Genomic DNA, 22951 nt, shown 5'->3' with positions numbered 1-22951 from the left:
AGTACTTTAACACTTATATTTAGTTATCTAGATAACAAGCTGTATGTATCCTTAATTATAGTGAACAGCAGTCTTTCATCTTAAAGCCATGATGATCTTGGTAACTTTTGTTTCTGCTTATAGGAGAAGAATTGCTGAAAAGGGATCAACAGAACCAGACCAGAAAGAAGACAAGACCGTGAGTTGAGAAATTTTATCTACGTCAAGTTACTCGATGCTTGAAAAAGATTCTAATGATGTCATGGAAATTATTTATACTTTACCATACTTATATACATATCTTCTATTTTGTGAAGGTTATATTGTTTGTTCACTTACTGCATAAAATTGAGCAGAACTATTAAGTCTCTGTTTTTTTTAAAAAAAAAAAAAGAATTAAATATTTGAACAGTTGAGATTCATTTACTAGGTTCACAAGAGTCAAAGGTGTGTTTTTTCTCTCTGCCCCTCACCCCTGTCTTTATTCTTCCTTCCTTTCTCTTCCCTGTTAATCAGGAAGAATCAGAGTCTTCAACTTCTAAGGCATCTTCAACAAGCACACCTGGTAAGTAGCATAGGTTTGTGAACTCTGACTCTAATGCTAAAATTTAATGATGAATCTCAATAAGCTGTGTTAAATTTTGGAGTCTGGCTCTTAGTCCTTGATTACAACCTGACATTTTACTGTAGAATGGTTCTGGGTTCAGAAATGTTTCAGAAGGCAGCAGATAAAAACATCTACTGAAGCACTATACCAAATGCACTATCCTCTTGTGTCAAACCTGTAGAAACAGGTTGGAACCTGTCAGCATGGAAACAGCTGACAGTGAAAGCAAGCTGTCTTTGTCATTACAGGACACGAGCTGTTGCAGTAGTTTGTTTCCTTCAAGTCAGGCATAGAAAACTGTTGGTCAGATGTAAACCGTTACCACTTAGCTCAGTAAGGATTCGCTTGTGTAAATGTCTCTTCTAAATCAGTAGAAGTGCACAGTGCAGAAATTCTTTAAGCATTAATTCCTCTGCTGATGTATGACTGTGGCGGAGTTAGGAGCTGTGTAGTACGCACTTCTGCTGCAGTCAGTAAGGAAAGCTTTTGTATCACCAGTTCTGTAGTCGATCAGTGTGTATTATCAGCATGCATATGTATTCATACTGTAAATACTTGTATTACAAAACTTGGCTGACACTTAGGACTGTTTTTTTCTTGTACTTCAGTAGTACCTTCCTGAATGTTAGCTTCCTAGGCCCCCTCTTACCCTGTGCATAGCGGGGACAGTGTGCAGTTTGTCATCCCAAGCGATGCTGCTTCCCCTCTGGAAGCAGAGGGGAAAAAGGAAAATGGCTGGGTAATGAACACACCAACGTTCAGTATGTTTTAGCTTTCTCTGATTGCTTTCCCATGTGTGTGTTTCTTCACTACATGATTCAGCCACTTGAAGTTTTGCAGGTCTTACTGTTGAAAGCCATTGCTGTAGGGCAATCAAGTTCTGGGTAAACACTAGCTGTGGGATAAAAAGAAACAGGGAGCTAGGTGTGTCTTAATGGAAATAATGGAAAAGCTGTTACTATTGAGATAAAGCAGGTCATTTAAAGAAATTGGATTGCAAGGCAATAAATGACTTATCGTTTTCCATCCTTTTTTTCTTCAGAGTTTGCTTTGTTCTATTAACATGGAGATGATGCTAGCATTGGGTAAATGTCTGCTTTTTGGGATGCTTCTCCTAATAATATAGGACAAAAAGAGGGAAATCAAGAACAGTGGAAAGAAATAAAGTAGTTCCTTTGGTTGGTAGTTGTGATGAGAAGCGTCTTTGAACTTAAATGTCAAATGCACCTGGAGATTAGTCTTTCATTAGAAGAGAGATTCCACCTCATTTCTTGATGATGTAAAATGTTTTGATAATGCTGTGCATCATCATTGGAGCATGTCTTTAAGATGTTTAAGAGGAATATTTGGCATATTAAGTAGAGGCCAGGTCAAAAATTCAAAAAATTATTGCAATAATGTACTACAGTGCAAGTATAATAAGCAGGCGGTTTTCAAATGTGCTATTTTAGGGGCCTAGAAAAAACTTATGCTATGTGTATAGGTGGTGTTACTAGACAAGGATGAGATGCAGAAACTTTCAGTGAGATACTCAGGAATAAGGATCCTAAATAGTTAGGGAGAAATACATCTACCTTTTGGAACAACAGATGTATTGTTACTATCATAAATTTAAATTTGATGACTTTGCCATCTGTCTGTCCCCATTCCCTCGCATCAAAGTATTTGTCATGCTACAGAAGCATTCTGTCCTCAGGAGAGGAGCCTTTGGAGAAAGGGTTGAACTACACAGTTGGGGATTGGTGAGGGGACGAGAACATCATGGTGGCAAGTGTGGTGGTAAAGGTTACCTTTCCAGAGGAACCAATTCTCTGAAGTGATGATATTCATTCCAAGAATGGAAAAACCTACCTACATGGCTGCCAAAAAGTAGGAATTTAGTTAAGAGTAATATGTGTAAGGAAGGAAAAGTGTTTTCCTTGCTTGTTTGACTTGAGAAGGACAGGTGGAAACATCAGGGCTGTCAAGTGAGGAGTTGAATTATTACAATTATTATTAAAATACTGAATCTGATGTATAATAATACCAAAATGAGGATGAATCTTTTCTTAGCCCTGTATGAGGCAGTCCGAGTGGTGTTCTTTTTTGAATTCTGTGTTGTTGAATGAGAAATGATGATTTGTGAGCTGTGGTGTTTCTTAGAGGCCCTACGTAGCATTGCTTTCTATAGATAGACATCTGATAGTTTTATAAGAAGTATGCTGAGCAATCTGAGTGGTGGATCTGTCGTGACAAAGCTTCTAGTGTTGTTTTGAGCAGGCTGCTAAAATATTAAACAATTAGTCTTTGTTCAGTTACAGGATATCAATGCTTGGTCTAGTTGTGTAACTATGAATAATTGCCATTAATAATATGATTCAAGTTGTTATGCAGGGACTAGCTAGCATTTACGTCTTACTTCGATGTTAAGTTTACCCTTTCTATGTGCTGTGAACTACCAGTGTTCCAGATTCTTTGTCAGGAGGAGTATGATGTTGAAAGGGGAGACATTTCTTCTGGTCTCCTTGAGTTTATTTTTATTTCAGCTCTGTTAAGAAGCTATGCACTTTCTCTCCTCTTGTGCTTACAAGGAGAGCTATGGCACGATTGCGTAGACCTGTTAAGTCCTATGCAAATGGCGTATTCCTTTTAGGGGAAGAAACACACAGTTACATAAAGTTAAATAAAATGTAACTTAAAACATGTTAGGTAATATAAACAAAGCAAGCTCAAAAACGTAGAATAGACAACAATAGATAAAGTTCAACAAGGCCAAGTAAGTTCAACAAGGCCAAGTGCCAGGTCCTGCACCTGGGGCGCAACAACCCCAAGCAGAGCTACAGGCTGGGAGATGAGTGGCTGGAAAGCTGCCTGGCCGAGAGGGACCTGGGAGTACTGGTTGATAGTCGGCTGAATATGAGCCAGCAGTGTGCCCAGGTGGCCAAGAAGGCCAACAGCATCCTGGCCTGCATAAGAAGCAGTGTGGCCAGCAGGTCTAGGGAAGTGATTGTGCCCCTGTACTCGGCTCTGGTGAGGCCGCACCTTGAGTACTGTGTTCAGTTTTGGGCCCCTCGCTACAAGAAGGACATGGAGGTGCTCGAGCGAGTCCAGAGAAGGGCGACCAAGCTGGTGAGGGGTCTGGAGTACAAGTCTTACGAGGAGCGGCTGAGGGAGCTGGGCTTGTTCAGCCTGGAGAAGAGGAGGCTCAGGGGCGACCTTATCGCTCTCTACAGTTACCTTAAAGGAGGCTGTAAAGAGGTGGGGGTTGGTCTGTTCTCCCACGGGCCTGGTGACAGGACGAGGGGGAATGGGTGAAAGTTGCGACAGGGGAGTTTTAGGTTGGATGTTAGGAAGTACTTCTTTACCGAAAGGGTTATTAAGCATTGGAACGGGCTGCCCAGGGAGGTGGTGGAGTCACCATCCCTGGAGGTCTTTAAAAGACGTTTAGATGTAGAGCTTAGCGATATGGTTTAGTGGAGTGCTTAGTGTTAGGTCGGAGGTTGGACTCGATGATCTTGAGGTCTCTTCCAACCTAGAAATCTGTGATACTGTGATACTGTGACAACAGACGTGAAACCTGAATAATTTTGCTGTTTCAGCTATATAGTAATAATGGTGGTTGAGCAAGCTGCAGCCATGGCAAAAAAATTCTCAGATGATTTTGCAAATACAGCTAAAAATTCCAAGACTGGACAAATCCGGAAGCCTCGTATAGTAAAGTAATAAAGCTTGAGACCTATTACTAGCATTGGCAATGTGTAATTAACTGGGTCAGAGACAACTATGCTAGTAGACTTCTGCGGTTCAGATATTCTTCTAATTTTGCTGAATGCTGGAGAGCTTCCTGATTAGTGTGAGATTCAGAAGAACGTTTCAGCTTGCCCAGCGTAGCAGAGTTGAACAGTACAAAATAATGGGAACAAAACAGCAATTAAAAACAAAACAAAACCAACCCTCAGCCAAACCAGAAATAAAGACTTAAAAGATCACAGATATGTTAAAAACCTAAGTAACAATAGCAAGCAAGTAATAACAATTAACAGTATAGAAATAATGTTTTCATTTGTACAGATTGTAAGGAATGAAAATCTGACCAATATGGAATGAAACTATCGTAGTGATAGTTATGTCATGAGGAAGGGCTAGGTAAGACCACTAAAGGAAATAGTCTCATTCGCCATACAATAACAAACAATAGTCCTTAGCTGAAATGTTTGCTTGTTTTTGTTTATTTTTTATTTCTGTCTGTTGTTGACAAAGATTGCTGTAATAAACTCAGGATAGTGAGTGTGTCAAAGTTGCTTGGAGAGGATTCTAAACAGAACTAAAAACAGGCTCTGTAATGGAAAACGAAGCATGAGATTATATAAAAAATAGGTGTGTTTTTTTTTTTTTTACAACTTGAATCAAATTACTGTCTGTGGACTAGGCCCAGAAGTCCTCTTCTGCAACATATAATAAAGTGCTTGACCTTCAGTGTACAAGCTGTCTAGGCAATAGCAGAGTTACCCAGTAAAACTTTGTCCTGTATCATGCTGTGGTAAGTAAACTACTACTTTTCCGGATCCAAGTGCAAAATGTACCTTTAGTTTTGAGTCTGTTGTTTTGAAAGAGGTAATTATGCATTGCAATGTTAGAAGCATCCCAAAAAGGGACACAACTTTGGAAAATAAATACATTGTTGAAAGGTATTCTAGTTGTGTGAGGTTTTCTCATTCCTGCTGTTGCTTCATTGAAATTAACACTGAATTATTTTTATGTAATTTGTTAACAGGTTAGGGAAACTCCTTTTTTTTAAAAACATACTCCCCCAGTATCTGAAGCTGACTGTTCAGTTATGGTTCCAGAATTCCATGTTTCACAACTAAAGCAATAAAATACATAAAGCAAGGCAGAGCTTTTCCCACCTGGTTTAAGACGTGCACTAGATGACCCTGCTTGGCAGGGAGGTTGGACCCAGATGATCTCCAGAGGTCCCTTCTAACCTCAACCATTCCGTGATTCTGTGAAGAATCAAATGGCATTTGCAATGTCTAGATTTAAAGTGAAGCTCAAAGATGCTATCACAATGTGAATGGTTGCATGACTGAAAATAAGACGAATATAACAGGAGGTAGCTTAATATTAAAGAACTAATGCAACGTAGTTTAAAAAAGGAAAATGGCTGACTTAAGTTGCTAGGTACTTAAGCTTCTTCACATAATTATACAACAAATGGAAGACAATAGTTTTTATTTTTTCTGTGTTTGACAGAACTAACAAGAAAGCCTTGGGAAAGAACAAATACAGTGAATGGAAGCAAGTCGCCTGTTATATCCAGGTACTCCATTTTGTACCAGTAGCTATCTTTTTCTATAAGTTTGCTGTTGTTGCTCATGCTGCTAAAGATATTTGACTAAAATAGCAAAAATAATACAAAGCAAAATTTTGGGGTTTAAAAGTCCTGCTATGAAACTGCTTTTGGCAATTTTAATTAAGAATAAAGTGTTGCTTTTGAAGAATGGTGAAAAGTGAAATTTTCATGGTAAAAGTAAAGCAAAAAGATTACTTAATAATTGTTGGCATATAACTTCAATAATCGTGGTATATATTTGCTTACATTACAGAAAGGGTTAATTCTTTCTATTTCCTTATATTTTTAAGTCTGAAATTTCCTGCAGGGGAGACCAAGTTCAGTGCTATCATTCATATATTCAGTAATAAATCTACTGAATAGCTTTTCTCCTTTCTATTTCTGTGCTAATTATAGAACCTATATCTTGATATTTAAGCATCTTGGTGAGGTTTGGTTCAGTGACAGTTTTCAGTAGTTGCCTCATAACAGTCCGAAGAAACATCCTAAAGAGTTATGGAGTATTATGCATACTTCACTGCACTGACTGGTTGTTGGTAACTTGTCAACTGGAATTCCTGTTGGCACTGGGCATTATGGTAGGCATTTCAGTAATAAAATTACGTTAAGTAGGCTTGTAGCTCATTTTAGTTTTCATGTGTATTCTGGATACAGAGGTTAAAAGGTTCTGACCTGTGATAATCTGAAAAAGTTACCTGAATTTCTTAAAAGACAACAGAAGAATGTGTTAAACCTGAGAATGTTCTATTTGAAATTACTTCAATTCTCATTAAAATTCTGGCATGTTGGAAACAGCTATACAAGATCTGTTGATTTGGGAAGAAAATAATTCTCTAAATGGCATTACTTGTCGTTGAGGTTGCCATTGAGGTCTCATCAGTTCTAAAATTAAGTACTAAACACTATCAGACTATCAGTATCTGTGTCTTAATTCCAGAAATTACTAAGTCCGGTAACTTAAAATCTCTCCAGCCTTGATTCTGGTTGCTTGTATTGTGGGTCTCTTTTCATTTGTTCATTTGTTTTTTGTTTTGTTTGGTTTTGCTTTGTCAAAAAAAAAAAAAGTAACATTGGTGGTGATGTCCTCCCTGTTCTACTGCCAGTGTAACAAAATACTGCTTCACAAACTTTGCCTTGATTTCTTCTTCCTACACCTACCTGGTAGATCTTACGTGCTTTAACAGAGATCTCTTGTTTTCAAGCAGGTTAAGGTATAAATACATGATATTGAGGGGGAACTTGTCACAGAAATATTTTTTTTAAGGAATCCTAAAGAGATTTAGAGCATTTTAGATTTGATTATTTGAGGTGTTTGCTGACCTGACCATTTGGGTATAGATTCTCCTATTCTCAGCCTATTTCACTGATCTTATTTCTACTGGTTAAATTCAGAGTTTACTGTAGTATGTTTAAAAAAGGATTTTTGACCTAGAAAGAATTACAGATCTTTTGAGACTTCTCTTGAGATGTGTTAAGAAAATCTATTCATCAAGCTTTTTTTCGTTGTCATCCAATGGAAAATGCTGATAGACTGCTAATTCAGACTAATTAGAGCCTCAGTGAGTGTATGCTCTATAAGGACTTAAATAAGGAATTCTTTGTTTAATCAAATATCAGTATTCTATTCTAGTGCTGTCATAACCTCCTGGAAGGTTCCATAGCATATATTGTAAAAACTGCAGATAAAGTTTTCCAAGCACTGTTTATGGTTTACCATACCAGGATGAGGAATATTTCATGGACTGAGAAAGGAAAGGTATTCATAGAAGGCTCTCTTAAATATCCTTGCATTTTTCTAAATTCTCTGAAGTTGACAACTCTGTCTACAAGCAGATTGTTAAGGTTTGAGTGAGTTAGTCAAAGGGTGCTGCTACTTGAAACACTAATACCATGTTTGCCAGAAAGGGGTTATCTTTCACCTGTTAAGCCTAGAAAACCTGCTCCTGACCTATACAGAGTGAACGTGCTCATTTATGGGGATTAAATAAAGCGTGCTTAAGAAAATGGCAAGTAAGCAATATTTTCTCTTGAGAGCTTCCAAGCAACTAGACAAAGGATTTGTTATTCAGAATGAATGTTTAAAATCAATACTATCCTATTTAAAATAAACCCTTTTTTTCTAGCGCAGATTTTTAAGTATTGAACTACATGTTTTTCATATTTCCTGATACGTTCAAAATAGAACTCTTGGAACACAATCAGTGAGGCTCCATTGTATTTAAGGTTTTAAAACTGAACATTAAGGTCTATTATAGCTCGTTAAGGTAGTGTTTCTCCCCTACTCATAGACGGGAATCTCCATGGAAAAACCTGCTTGTTTCTGAAAACAGGCTCTATGATTCACTAAACAGGTATTATCCTGTTAGGATTTGAGACTTCTTAATGATTAAAATCTTTCTTACTTTCTTACTTTTTTTTTTTTTTTTTACCAATTCAAGGGTGGACTTTTTCTACATAGATTGGTAATCACCACATCCATGATCAGGTTCCTCTTTGTATTTCATTTGTCCAGTTAAGCGCGTTTTTGGCTGATTCTGAAGGCAAATTGAGGTGGTTTAAGAACCAGCTTTGAATTCAAAATAAATACTAGATTTCTGTTAATCACCACCTGCAAAGTTAGAAATTCTTGTTGGATATGCCATGATTTAGTAAACCTTCTGCATTGTCCTGAGAAATTTTTCACAAATGGAAGAAATATACAGGAATAGCAGGTAATTTTCCAAGTGAATTTTCATGTTTTGCTGCCACAGGTTAAGTAAAGATAAATAGATTTTGCCTGACATAAGCATATGAAAGAATAAAGGAATCATTAAACATAAATTAATGTTTCAGTTGGGAGAATATTCACATATTTAAAAATAACTGTCTATTTTAAACTGTAGTTTCTGTAGTGGTACAAAAATTTTGCACAAAATACTGACATTTAAAGCTCTTTGGGTTTTAAGAGCTTTCTGCAGTTAAACTTCTTAGAGCTTTGAATTTTTTTTGAACACTGAATTATTGAATCAAATTCCACTTTCATTTTTCATCAAAGCACTCACTGTGGTGAATACTTCATATTTTGTATAAGAAGTTCCCCTTTGAGATACTTATCTTTGGTGGTGTATTCTGCATGTTGGCATGAATAAAATCTTTATCTTGCATGTTTGTTTTAAGGTGCTTTAGGGATTACGAAGGTTGCCTCACTGTCCTGCCAGGCAATGCTATGAAAAACCACACGGGAGTGCTCTGTAGCCATTTTAGGACTAATGGTTGGGATGTTTTATTTGCTAATTTTCAGTGGCTAATGTCTGTCTTAATGGCAACTGCATTCACCATGAATCTTTTCTCTGAGCAAACTGGAGAAGGAAAAGAATAACTTGGGTAGAGGGGAAGCTAGACTTGACTGAGATAAGTAATTATCTAGTTTACAAGTTAAGGTCTTTCATATTCGATTGAATGAAGAAGTTCTTGCAGGACTTCTTAGAAAAAAATTGGATGCGTTCCTACACTTGAGTGGTCAAGTTTTTAAGAAGGCTTTCCTGTTATACCTCTAGACAGGTATTTCACTAGTAGGAATATGTGGCATAAGATTGGCAGAGCTACCTTTTTATTGTAAAGATTTTGAGCAAAATAAGCAGCAGTCTGTTTGTGGAGATATGTTCTTTAAAGTATAAGTAATTTTATTAAAATACTCAAATATGTTCTTTGAATTCTTTTAATAAAACACGCAGTAGATCCCTGTTATCTCTTGTCAGGAATAGCTTTGGGGAGGAAACTGATTTTTTTTTTTATTTCAGTTTAGTTGGGTAAATGCTATAATGCCCTAGTATATGGGAACAAAGACACTTAATGATCAGAAACAATATATGGAGAATCTGAAAAACTCACGCTGTTCTGCTTGGAGTCAATCTGTGTTTGCGCTTTCAGGTATAAACTGCAAAAGTAGCATTCTAAACGTCAGATATGTGAAGCAGCAGCATTTGCCAAAGTTCCCATATTGATTTTTATTTTGAGCAAGGAATTCTTGCACTGTCAGTATCTAAAGATTTTTGTAAAAGATCCCAAACTGTGGTTTGTCTTCATAGCATTAGCACACACCGTCGATCTTCTGATGGCTACAAGGTGAATTCTGTTTTCCAGGTGCTTCTACAATAAAGTTATTTAATATTTCTTACTCTGTCTTAATCCATGGATCGTGTATTTCATTTCAGTGTGTTTCAAGTCCAGTAATGTTAGCAGTGTCTCTTTTGGAAATCGTTTAACAGTATTCTGATCCCATGTGAAGAACAGAGCTGGTGGTGTAACAGAGAATGTTCCTGCACCTATCCGCTTGATGCGAAGTCCATCAGCAAAGGGACAGTTAAACACTGCTTTTGCTGACTCTGTTTTGCATGGCTAATTATTGGCAGTTTTTTCCTACATGGGTGCAACAGGACTTCACATAAGTAACTTGTCAGTGCACAGAATTAGTCATGAAGCTTTAAAAACACAAGTGTTAAGAGGTTTCTACCACTTGCACCAGAGTTCTTGTCTTCCAAAAAAAAGAAAAAAAGGATTTATAAATTTAAAATGCTGTCACCAGATTACTTGGTAGCTATGAATTTGTATTAGAATGGTGCCAATGCGATAAATGTTACTGTATATAGGTTGTGTGGAAAAAAATTGCAACTCGTGTCACATGCTATGTCTTTGTTTTTCGCACTGTGAACCAACAAGAGGTGAAAGTATGGAGAGTACAAACCTGAGGAAGTTTCTGTAGTATCAAAATGACAATTGAGTGTGCATCCCATTTTCTGTTCAGAGTTGCACTTGGAGTGTTTTTCTTCTGTTAGCAAATAAGAAAATAGTCTGTCAAATTTTAAGTCATGAAGACCATCAGGATTGAGGCTCATTCTGCTATTATTGAAAAGCCAGAGTGTAATCAAACTATTTCTTCATGGATAAACTACTATCTTGTAAGGGGAGATGAGTGAGACCTGAAAGTACTGGTTTTGTTTAAAAAATAAGTATATTATAGGGGTTCTTTTTTTTTTCTGAGTGAGAGCACAGCTTGTTCGTGCTAGATAAATAATTTTCCATTTATCTAGGCATTTTTAAAGCAATGGATACATTACTTTGTGTCCCTCATGTACTGAAATCAGATACTGTGTATGGGAAAGAAAGTAAGAAGCATAACTGTACCTTTCCTGCTGGCTTATTTTTTTCCTGTGCCTGGTCACCTTCCAGCTTAACAAAAAAAGGTTGTACCTTCAAGTAACAAATCTTGAAAAATGCAGTGTTTAATTACTTCCTCCTATGTAAGAATTTGTAAGTGAGAAACTGAATGTAAGCCAGGCTTTTTTGTTCAGTGATACCACATACACAGACGGTGAAATAGGACCCAGTTTATTATACCATTACCCTACCCTTAAAGTCCACATCCTATGATAATTCTAACACTGGGGGAACATCTTGAAATTAACTGTCAGCAATTTTTTACAAGCATTTTTCTTTATCCTTTTATAGAATCATAGAGATTGTTAGGATGTAAAAAGTAATTAAGAACAGGAGAACATTCCGTCCTCTTTGTCTGATGCCAGCCAGCCATTCCTGTTTTAGAGAGCCATTCTCTATTTCTACTGTTAGCATCTAGCTTCTCTCTCTGCTTATAGCTGCGCATATGGAAGGCCCTTTGGAAGTGTAGTTAAGTACATGAGTCTGAAAGTTGCACGTTGTATAAACAGGGGATCAGAAAAAGCGAAAAAAATGTGGTTGAAAAACCTCTTATTTTGGAACCTGTTTTAAGAATGCAGGATAATCTTTGTAGGCAAATTTTCGATGTCTTAGGAGAGTAACCAAACATCAGAACCAAAACATCAGAACTTCCTCCCAAATATTATATGATAAAACTTGCTGCCATTACAGTATCTTTGTTTTCAGTAGCTTTAGAATGCATGGAATCATATAGGTTGGAAGGGACCTCTGGAAGCTGTCTATTCCAGATGCCTTCTCAGAGCAGGAATTAGATAAGGTTATTCACTCTTGCCCTGCTGAATTCTCAAAGTCTTCAAGGGTGATGCCACACACCACATGCTTTTAGGTTGCAGTATCAACATGCACTCATTAAGAGGGAGTGCTTCTTTCAGAGAGCCTTTTCTGAGATAAGTAGTTTCAAAGGGGAAAAGGAAAAGTATTTGGCATTCAAAGGAGATCAGTTTTTCACGAACACTCTAAAAACATCGGAAACCACTGACAATGAAATATGTCTGCCAGTTGAATTGTTCTTGTTTTGAACTAATAACTTATTCCTATGGTAATTAATATTTCCAGTGCGTGGAAAACGTTCTTGGTTGTTGGTTTCCATTCTGTGTGGTATTTTGGGTCTAATTTTTTTCAGATTTTCCTTTCATTCATATTTTTAATATTGTTTTGATAGATGAATATTAGCAAGTTTGATGGAGAAGTATTATGTATGTTGTAATAATGAGTGACCAGTAACTTACTGATTTGTTTTTGTACTGCAGACCAAAATCTACACCAACGGGGCAACCCAGTGCCAATGGAGTACAGTCAGAAGGTCTAGATTATGACAGATTGAAGCAGGTACATATATGGTGCTTTGTATAGAAAACTTGGCTATTGGGACCTGAAGCTCTCAAATACCAGTTTTGAACTGTTTTCTTAATTAGTTCCAAACTTCAGTAATTATTTAATTATTAGTAGTTACTTTTCCCCAAACTTATTTCAGTATTCTTAGGAGCTATAATTGTACGATGCCTGCTTACAGAGCCCCATTACTTTCTCCCAGATGCTTGTTCCTGCTTTTGCATTACACAGAATACACAAGATGGTATTGATACTATAGATGGAACTGGTAAAATTAGTTTGCTTAGAAAACCTTTCTTTCCCCTCTCCTCTCTCCCAAAACAAAGACTGCTCTGCCTACCAAAGTATAACCTTTTTTATATCGGAGATGAGCACTTGTGGTCATGAGCTTGGTGATGAAACAGCATCCAGTGGTATCCCCTTTTCTGGCTATCTGTGGAAATGAGCCTTGTGTGAAGAAGGAAGCTTCCTGTTAGATTAGCAAAACATGTTACAGGATGCTTTGGAAAACTTTTCTAACAGTTACCTGTACATGACAATTATTTGGCAAGCATACCATAATCTGAGCAACAAAGACCTCAGCGACAGATCTGTCACTTGTGTCAAGGCAGGAGATACCAGTTAACAGTATTTCTAATATTTAGACGAAGACCTCCCATGCTAGAAGGAAGGGAGTTCCTCATAGGAACCCTCGCAGGAGCAAATTGATTTAATTTACCTTTGTTCCTCAAGCTACTAAGAAGTCTTCCTTTGAGGCCATATGATCATCTTTGCTGATTATAGGTGATTCCTTTTCATTCAAGATTCTCTTTTGAGAGTAGTTGATATTTGGGATGTAGGGATGATACTGATCTGAGAACATTTCTATGAGGTGTTCCAAGTTCTCTGCTTAAGACAATAAGATAATACTACTGTATGTTTTTTCTCTGTAATGCTTAATAATGCCTCTGCTAGTACTTAAGTTGTTCAGGAAATGTACATTCTTTCTGGCTCAAAAACAAAAAACACCCCACCATTTCTGATGTTAACACAAATAGATTCCCTGTGGGTTTTTTTGAGTCTTGTATGAGGAAATGCAGTTTTCTATTTTCTAGTAACTGTTCCAACCAGACGGTAAAAAAGATCTGCGCTCTGTGCAAATATGATTTTTTTTTTTGCTGTTGTCCTGGAAAGAGACATCTTTGATTTCTTTATAATCCTTTTTGGCTACATAAAAGCCTAGGATTGTAGTGTCTGTTCTGGAGATAAAACAGGTACTCCTCAAATTTTATGGAGGATTTTTAGCACTCATGCTACAACTTGTAGATAGCAGTCTGGATGATTTTATGTTGTCAGTGGTTCTTTTGAGTTGAAGTCCGTGTAGATCCTATAATCCCATAAAGTTCAGATGTACCAAATTTCCAGCAGTCTGAGTCTAGATGGCTAGATTGTTTAGGGTGGATTGTTTTGTTTTTGGACAAAATGGGCAGTTACTATTAAGTATTTGACACATCACAAGTGCATTCTCGTGCTTCATAACAGCTTGTTGGCATATCCATTCTCTAATGGGAGGAATGCAGCTCTTCCCACCTTCTCCAGGAGCTTAAATTGCATGAGGGGTACCTCTTAAGCTTTGATGCTGTTACTTGAAGACAGTTCATGTGTATGTGGTGTGTGTATGTGTTTGAGGAACATCTAAAAAATGTCTAGTATTGCACGTTAGTATTCTATTTGTGTTGAAAAGCTGAAAAAGAGCTGAATATCTTCATTAAAACAATCTTTTGGAAGCGTTTACTGATGATTATTGTTTTGCCTGGGATGAGACTGTACTTTCAAGAAACAGACAGTACTTCCCACTCTGGTTTCAAAAGCATTTTCTTAAAATAATTATCCCAAATCAGATGTACAGAAGGCTGCAGAAAAATTTGATAGCATTTAACTCAGTCATTTTCATTAGGTCAAATTCCAGTTTGTGACTGGGGCTAACTTGATAACTTGATCCCATTTTTTTTTCCTTTGAATGCTTTCTGGGCCTTTCTTTTTTTAAACTAACTTTCTTTGTATTGCATATGAGCTTTCATCTGTGATAGAGCTCCCTTATTTTAAAGGGATGATCCAATTATTATTTAGGAATTATATTAGTGCAATATTCTAACTTAAGTATTTTCCTTCTTTAATAAGTACTACTGAAATCAATTTATAAGACTTATACTTTTTTAATCTTATTCTTTAAATTATATCTTCAGTAAGAATATTTTATGAATGCTTTAGATTTTGGGGATTAATTCCTTAAGATAAAGGGTGGAATATAAATTTCAGAACTGTTAAAGGTTGGTTGAAGGCTAGAATAATTTTGGATTTCTCTCAGTAGAAAGCTAGATGTTCCAAAACTAATCTATTACTCTGACACCATAGGATATTTTAGATGAAATGAGAAAGGAGTTAACGAAATTAAAGGAGGAACTCATTGATGGTAAGTATCAATTTATTTTGTTATTGTTGAGTCTCAGAGCAAGTAATTTTTAAGCTGCACCAAAATGTAAGCTTAGTATGCTTCTATTCTGAGAATCAAATATTGGAAAATATAGACTTGTTGATATTCTGTTGGCATTCTTTCATTTGTGCCTGTGGAGACAAGGGTTCACAGGTTGAGATGAGGACAATCTAAAGGGAAAAAGAAAAACAGGCAAAGGCTGTGTGGAAGCAAAGAAAAGAATATTCCCTATTTCCCTTTAGCAAACAATATTTGGCCACATTTTGGGAAGCAGGGCCTTGATAGACAGCCATTGTTCAGGAGGACAGTTTTTTGTAACAAGAGCTCCCCTTCTTCTTCCCCTTCCTCAGCTTTTATTGCTGAGTGTGAATTTATATGGCATGGAGTATCTTTTGGTCAGTTTAAGTCATCTGCCCTGGTGATGTCCTCTCCCCACCTCTTGCCCACCCGCAGCCTTTTAGCTTTGCGGTGATTTGGAGGCAGCCTTGATGCTATGCCAGCACTGCTTAGCAAAAGACAAACCATCGGTGTGATATCAGTGCTGTTTCAGCTACAAGTGCAGAGCACAGCACTGTATGGGCTGATGTTGGGAAAGTTAATTCCATCCCAGCCAGACCCAGTACTGTGCCAGACCTACTGGTATGTTGTATGTCTTATTTCCTCTTCTCTGTTTTTTTCAAAAGTGCTTTGACACCAAGTGTTGTCTTTTGAATGTGTGCTCTGAGACATTTGCAGTTATCTTTTATATCGTCGTTGTAAACGGGCTATTTTTATAATTAAAATAATCCAGGGCTGCTGGTGTGCATATTTCAAAACTAAATATATTCTAATATTCACTATGGTTATGTTTCTAGCTTCCAGTCTTCTCATGTTTGGTCTTTAACATAAAATTCAAGTAAAATAATTTTCACAATGTTCATTTTTATTTTAACAGAAGATATTTTATTAAATAGTTTTCCGTAGTTATGGGAAATTATTTAGGAATAATAATCTTTAAAATCGTTGAATCAAAAAGTAAATAAAACTGTATGGGTGTTAATGTTTTTTACTGCTTTGTGGATTGTACCAAAATGAAGTATGGTCATATTGAAACTGGTACCACAACTGGGAAAATAGTAAATGTCATCAACAGATGTGGTAGAAAGAGCTGACTGGTTTTGCGCTACAATGCAGTGCTTTTCCCTATACTTAAATCAGTAACTGTTTCATAAAAGACTTTTTCTTCATTAATATTTTGACTATGCTGTGTATCACAGCCTTTTGGATAGTACGATGCAAACAGCGTATGGCCCAGAGGCTATTGCTAAGCTTAAATAAGCCCACACACATACTCCTTGATATCTCAGTGGTAGACTTGCTGGAGATGTAGAACTGAAAAATAAAAAGTTAATTGAAAACCTAGCAGGAGTGAAAAGCGTTCTGCCTAGCTGAGAGTGACGCTTGCCTTTAACCACATGTGAGGCGTATTACATATAAATTATTCATTTTCTGAGACGTTTTAGTAGGATGAACTTTCTTTAAGAGGTTAGTTATTAATTCTGGCTTTCTTCCTTGACTTGAAATGTTTGATTTGTTAATTTCTCTCTTTTTCTCTCTAGCTATCAGGCAGGAACTGAGCAAGTCGAATACTGCATAGAAAGACTAGTACTAAGCCGATGTGACTCTTTAACTTGATATAAAACTGACTACGTTTTGTGAGCTGTTAGAAGAAAATGGAGACAGACACTTGGAAGGAGGGAGAAACAACATATTCTGAAAAGCTTCAGGCACATCACTCTGGTGATACGCTATTTTCCTCCTAGTTTGCAGCTTTTTTCTGACCTTTACAGCAAGGTGGAAAAGAGTCTTAAAGTTACTGTAATGGTTGTGCAGAATTTCCTACACCTATCAGACAAGATCACAGTGCTTTGAAGTATACTCATGACAAGATAAAATTGCACATGTTTCAGAATTTGTTGTTACACAAAACAAACAAACAGGGAAAAGCTTGGGAAGGCTTTTCAGAGAGGTTTTCTTTATTAATGAAGGATTTAGCAAGTTATACTGTTGTACTTCAAATGAATCTCAGGTTTGTCTTCCTATCATATCTGATATTTCCATGAATAATTTAAAAGATCAGATGTGTATAAGTTCAGTTCACAAAATAATGGAATGATGAGAAATATGTGCTTTTTAAGGGCAGTATTTGTAAGTGAATGACCTAGACAGGGATCACATGTTGAGTTTCTGGAATTTTATGATAGGAAGCCTCTCTAGTTAGCCTTCATGCAATTTTATAGGAAAAAAAAAAAAGCAAATACAGTCCAGAGTTTAAAGATGTAGATGCCTTCCTACATTGTTACAATGCTTTACCAAATCTAAGACTTCTACATAATGCGAATCAGCAGTCAAATGTAAATCATTAGTATGTTGTAGATTTACAGTAGATTTTTGGGCTTTTTTTAGATTTATGCATGTGGACATTTTTGTAATGTAACACAACACAGCTTTTTAATTAAAAGAAAAATTGCATGTCACAGATATTAAGTAGCCTTTTTATTTTTAAGGCTTAATTTATGCCCAGAAAATGTGGGATGAGGGAGGGGGAAGGCGACACATTTTTATTACTTTCTACACTTTTCTTCATCTTACATGCATGTGTAATAATGAGGAAAATGTGACTTTTATCAGTAACCATGTTAATGGAACCAGGTACTTAATCCTTTTTATATCTTTTTTTTTTTTAGTTTTATATTTGAAATTCAGTAATACTTCCATAATGGTTCTGAAACTCCCATGTGAATCTAACTCATTTCTTGGCAAGAGAACAAACACTTAGACATCTGAATTGCTGAGGATGCACCTGTATAAGTGCATTGTTCTTTATCTTTTTACCATGACCTTCTGCTTCACGGTTTTCTGAGACTACTTTTTTGATTGCTTAATGAAACAAGACAACAGTTAGTTGCATTAGAATAATGGAGCATGAGGTCACAGTAAATGTCCCCTTCTTCTAATTTATCTGCCACTTTCCTTGGGGGAGGGATGGGGGTGGGGCATGACATAAAAACAAACAAATAAAAATAAAACAGCTGCTCCAAAATCCAAACTCTAGAAAGCGTCAGTGGTATGTCATTGGTTTCAGTCACTAAATCGGGAGTAATTTTTGGGAGAGATGACACCCTTATATTTCCCCAGATTTTCGGTTTTTGTTTGTAATTGTTTTAATGTGGTACAGTTCAGTGGCATATAAATTCTGTGAATGGGATCTGTAGTGCTTTTGGAAAAACAATACAGATCAAAATCTTCCCATTTCTTTTGCACTAACAATTTCTCTGAGCCGTACCAGTGCCATGTTTGCTTTGTGATCTGTGCTGTTCCAAAAGAAAAGTTTACTTTCAATTTTTGGAGAGGTTAATGTACATGCAGCTCCATCCTTAGGACAAATGCTTTCAATAACATACTGTCTTAAGTGCTGAACACCAAAGTAAAGCAGCACTTAGTGCTTTCGAAAGGCTTAAAATGGAATTTTTTCTCCAAACATTTCCTGTTTCTATACCTTCAAAGTCTGAGAGAAGATGAAAGTGGAAATACTGACCAACTGAATTAATGAATCATTAAAAAAAAGTTTTTCCTGCACGTGTTTATTGAAGGCATTAAAAAAAGAAATCCATAGTAAGCTTGTAAAGTACTGTTTTACTCAAAATAAGAGGAGGCATTTTCATCTTTGTTAATGTAACTTTATTTTACGTGGACATTTTCAGCATTAAGGAAGTTTATCCTTGTCAGAAATCATGTTTGATTTGTTTATAGGAGAGTTCAGGAGTAGCATAGTGGAATAGTGTGAATGGGTATAAGTGGTCCAAAACTAAATGATGAACTACTAGATTTTGCAAGGAACTGGCTTATGCACTAAACGTTTTGTGCCTTGGTCTAAAATTAACATGATTTCTGTTTAAAAGAAAAAGGAACAGATGTCTTCTTTTGTGCTGCTTCTACATACATAATTTCTATAATCCCAAATTGCTGAATTGGTTCTTTCCAGAAAATCTGATTGAGTTAAAGATAACTGTAAACATCTCCTGTCATACTGACAGTTGCAACATTTTCAGAGATTTCAGTATTGAAAATGATCTGCAGAAGCTAAGATTATTTTGCTTACTGGTAACTAAGTTCTTTGAAAACCATATTGTGGTGGTTCTGTGCTTTTGTACAATGGATGTCTTAAACTGAGGACAGTTTAGGGGATCCTTTCTAACTCCAGGAAAGCGTTGCTTTTCTCAACACTGTGATCTGATCTGTGATAAATCTGTACTATATACAAGTGGCTAACAAGTCAACCACAAACTGAATGTAAAAATCTTAGTGCTGGTGCTGAAATCTCTTCAGACAGTCATAATGATTTCCAGTTCATTGTTTTAAAAAGTTATCAAGCATCAAGTGTCAATCAAAAACTGAAGATGATCACTAATGAATGTTGAATTTTCATGCATTTAGGTTTACCTTCCTTTTAGTTTCTCAGTTCATTCTCTGCTATTTTTACCATATTGTGTCATTTTAAATTTCTTACATGCTAACGTTTTGTTTGAGCGAATGAAATAAAATTGCAATATATACATGTTGCCACCATTTATTTATGGAACTTCATAGAAGAATATCGTACATTTACTACTAAAATTCTCAAACTTTAATGACTGTGATAATTCCTTAATCCTTGATTTCACCACTCATTTTTGTTTTTCCTTTGGAAGATTTGATAGAGAACATTAAATACCTTACAAAGAATGTAACTGCACTGGCTATGTAATATTCATGAATGATAACTACTGTACATATATCAAATCCATTTTAAGTGTGTGATTTTATTTACATTCTAACAAGGCACACTTTGTTCTAGGTATCCACAGAACTCGGAAGGCAGGGACAGGCAAAAACTAGGGATAAAATAACTACAGTTAGTCCAACTTTCCCTTGTTGCTTTTATGTTAATTACTTATTTTCAATACTAGTAATAAAAAAAATCTACCATGAAAGATTAGTATAGCTTTCTGTACATTAATAAGAACAGTTTCAATTTGTCTTAAAGCAGAATATTGCAAGTAGCTGTTAAAATGTTCTTGATTTAGGCTACTAAAAGCTGTGTTGTTTTGCTGTTGCTTTTTTATTCAGAAAGCACCAGTTCTTATCCTTTTCTAATTTGCCTGGTACATCTTAATCAACATTGTTTTGAACTCCCATTTCTTGCTCTCTTGCCGTGTTTTTATGGACTTGATGTTTCTCCACAGTTGTGAAAGATGCAGTCAGGCTGTGTTCACTGTGGCGGTTTCATGCTTCAGGGTACACCTGTTGCATGACAGTGTGTAAACTGCGGCAGCTCTTAACTAGTGGCTGTGAAAAACTGCAGTCTGAAACATCAGTGTTAGCCAACCAGGCTAGCAAGATTAAGTCATTCTGCAACCAACACTATAATGACGTGCACCGGCACCGTACTCAATTACTTCTGACTGTAGCCTAAATGGCCAGGTATCTGTCTACAGCAGCAGGCCCAAATCCAGAACTGCGATTCAAGTTGTACTTCACGCTACACGGGAAGATACCTTTCCTCTCTGCTGCCAGCGATCCTTATGACTTGCTGTCTGGCTCTGGGAGAGCCTGGGTCTGTCTCCTGTTTTCTTGAAGCCTGTACTTAAGGAGAGAGGAGACAACTTCATGGTGATGCAAACGTGTGATACTATGGCATGTAATTTCTCATTTGGAAGTCTTTTAAGCCCTTAATGAAAAGACGATCTTGTCAGCTGAATACAATAAGGGTATTTTTCTAGTGTTTCTGCCAGTGAGGTTGGTTCTCTTCAGCTTTTTCTTTAGTGAAGTGTTTAGGGTATCTCTCCTGTAAGGTGTTAAATCTTGGTTGTTCTGTCTCTGGCAGCTTGGAAGCTAGTTATTCTGCAGGCTGGCTTTAATTTATTTTATTTTTTTTGTAGTTTACATACTGATTTAGTTGCTTTATTTATTCAGCTCTTCAGCTTAGTCTTATGTCATCTTTGTTCACCATGAGCTGAAGTAAAAATGCGATGCCAACACAGTACTGGTAAAACATAAGTTCTGTGTGTTGTGTATGTATATAGAACATGTTAAGTGGTTTTGGTTGCAGGAAGATGGAAGTTTGTTTTTTATATATATAAAAAAACAACCAAAAACACACTATAATACAACATTCTATGTCCTTTACCTGTTTTATGCAGTCTTAGCTGCCCCCAAACTGACTTTTTTAAAAGCGATAATGGGTTAATCCAGCTTTGTCAAACATTGATGTTAGTGTCAAGTTTGGCACCAACTGTAAGTTAATTTAAAAATTTTTTTCAAGTAAAATTATTGCTAGTTAATAGTCTGCTATAACTGGGATAGCATTTTGGCAACAAGTTAAAAATTTCTGATTTAAATTCCTGAGCAGTATTATGAAGTCTGTCCATCAGTGTCGAGAGATGCATGATACCTATTTTTTAAAGTTGTATATTACAAAAGTAGAAAAGTTGTCTGTGACTGATCAAGCCGGTGATTATCGACACTTGAAATATTCTCTTCTGAAAATGGTTAAGTATGCTCAGTTACAGTGCTAAATGTTGCTTGCCAGGGTATCTCAACAAGAGTCATATAATGCTTGCAAATATGCCCCATCTTTTTAGTTGGTGAACAAGACTGGGCTGTTGGGGAGCAAGGAGAAAATTTTCCAAACTGACTTTGTACTGAGACTAACATTTCTTAAAGGGACTATATTTACCTGACCACATAGGCTATCACCATTGGGTTTTTGATAGAAAATGAAAAGGGAAAAGAGTCGGTGATTTCAGTGAAACTGGAGCCAGTGTATAGCACTTGAAGAACTGGCTAACGTTCACTTAAGTGATTTATCTTAAGGGGTGACTTTGGGATACGGAAACAATGAGGATTAAATAATCCTAAATTACGTGCTATCTAGGAGAGTCTTAATGAAGAGAAAAGTAAATTTGTTAACTGTCACTGCATATTACTACTTTTACACATTCAAAAGTGTTTCTTTAAATCATCCCAAACGAATGCCTGACAAGGGTGAAGTATTTTACTTCACTTCTTCAGGGATGGTAACCTAAGACTGATGAAATTCATATATAGTGACTGGCAATATATTAAAGTTGATTTGGGTTTATAATCTTAATTTAAAGGGAAAAAATGTTAATGTAGCTTGCTGTAATTGTCTAAAATATCAAATAGAGGTGTAGTCCTAAATTCTGTGAAAGCTCAGCAAAATCTTAGTCCCAGGATTAATGCCTGCATGTTATCTGGTAATCAACACTTTCTTCACGGGGAGTAATCATCACAGTGATTCCAAAAATCAAGGAATTCTGTAAAACTACCTCCATTTTATAAATGGATCCCAGTTGTACTCAGTCATTACAAAAATGCCTTATCTAATTTTTTCTAGAGTTTGGTGTCCTGAATTTTACTCAATGATTATTCTTCATCTGGTGTCCTACCTTGGTAAACTGTTAAATGGCAAAGATGTTGAGCAACTACTACAGGTGAAATACAGTGCTACTGTAGGTGTTGTAGCTGTCAGCTGTAAGCTGAAAGTTTTCTATGGATGTGCTTAATTTTGCAGTCGTTCTGAGTTATGGGGACCTTCTCCTGTCTTCCCAGCCTGTTATTAGAGCTGTTACCCGTGTGACATTTTCACAGAATCCTTAGGGTTGGGAAAGACCTCCCAGATCATCACCATACCACCACTCTTGCCCCCTAAGCACCACATCCAACCTTTCCTTGAACACCCCCAGAGACTGTGATGCCACCACCTCCCTGCTCAACCTGTTCCAGTGCCTGACTGCTCTTCCTGAGAAGAAATGTCTCCTGATTTCCACCCTAAACCTGAGGCCATTCCTTCTACTCTTATTGCAGTATCTGCAAGAAGAGGCTGACCCCCAGCTCCCCACACCTTCCTTTCAGGCAGTTGCAGAGAGCACTAAGGTCTCCCCTGAGCCTC

General features: G+C 36.7%; 1 protein-coding gene across 6 annotated transcripts in view; it reads left to right on the top strand.

Annotated features, from left to right (window-relative positions):
* Window positions 1-19553, top strand: part of ENAH (ENAH actin regulator) — a 98114-nt gene extending 78561 nt beyond the window's left edge. For 3 of the 6 annotated variants that reach the window (XM_080586295.1, XM_080586297.1, XM_080586299.1), the window contains 7 exons: window positions 124-178; window positions 496-544; window positions 5819-5885; window positions 8207-8269; window positions 12404-12482; window positions 14880-14937; window positions 16557-19553. In XM_080586295.1, the coding sequence (XP_080442421.1) occupies window positions 124-178; window positions 496-544; window positions 5819-5885; window positions 8207-8269; window positions 12404-12482; window positions 14880-14937; window positions 16557-16594 (409 nt within the window). In that variant the 3' untranslated portion in view covers window positions 16595-19553. The remainder of the gene's footprint in view (window positions 1-123; window positions 179-495; window positions 545-5818; window positions 5886-8206; window positions 8270-12403; window positions 12483-14879; window positions 14938-16556) is intronic. The other 3 variants (XM_080586296.1, XM_080586298.1, XM_080586300.1) reach the window with 1 other exon arrangement.
* Window positions 19554-22951: the final 3398 nt, after the last annotated feature.

Source organism: Anser brachyrhynchus (assembly GCF_964034855.1).
Source record: "Anser brachyrhynchus genome assembly, chromosome: 3".
Taxonomy (NCBI): domain Eukaryota; kingdom Metazoa; phylum Chordata; class Aves; order Anseriformes; family Anatidae; genus Anser; species Anser brachyrhynchus.
The sequence above is the reverse complement of the archived record's forward strand: the minus strand, read 5'-3'. Positions and strand labels throughout refer to the sequence as shown.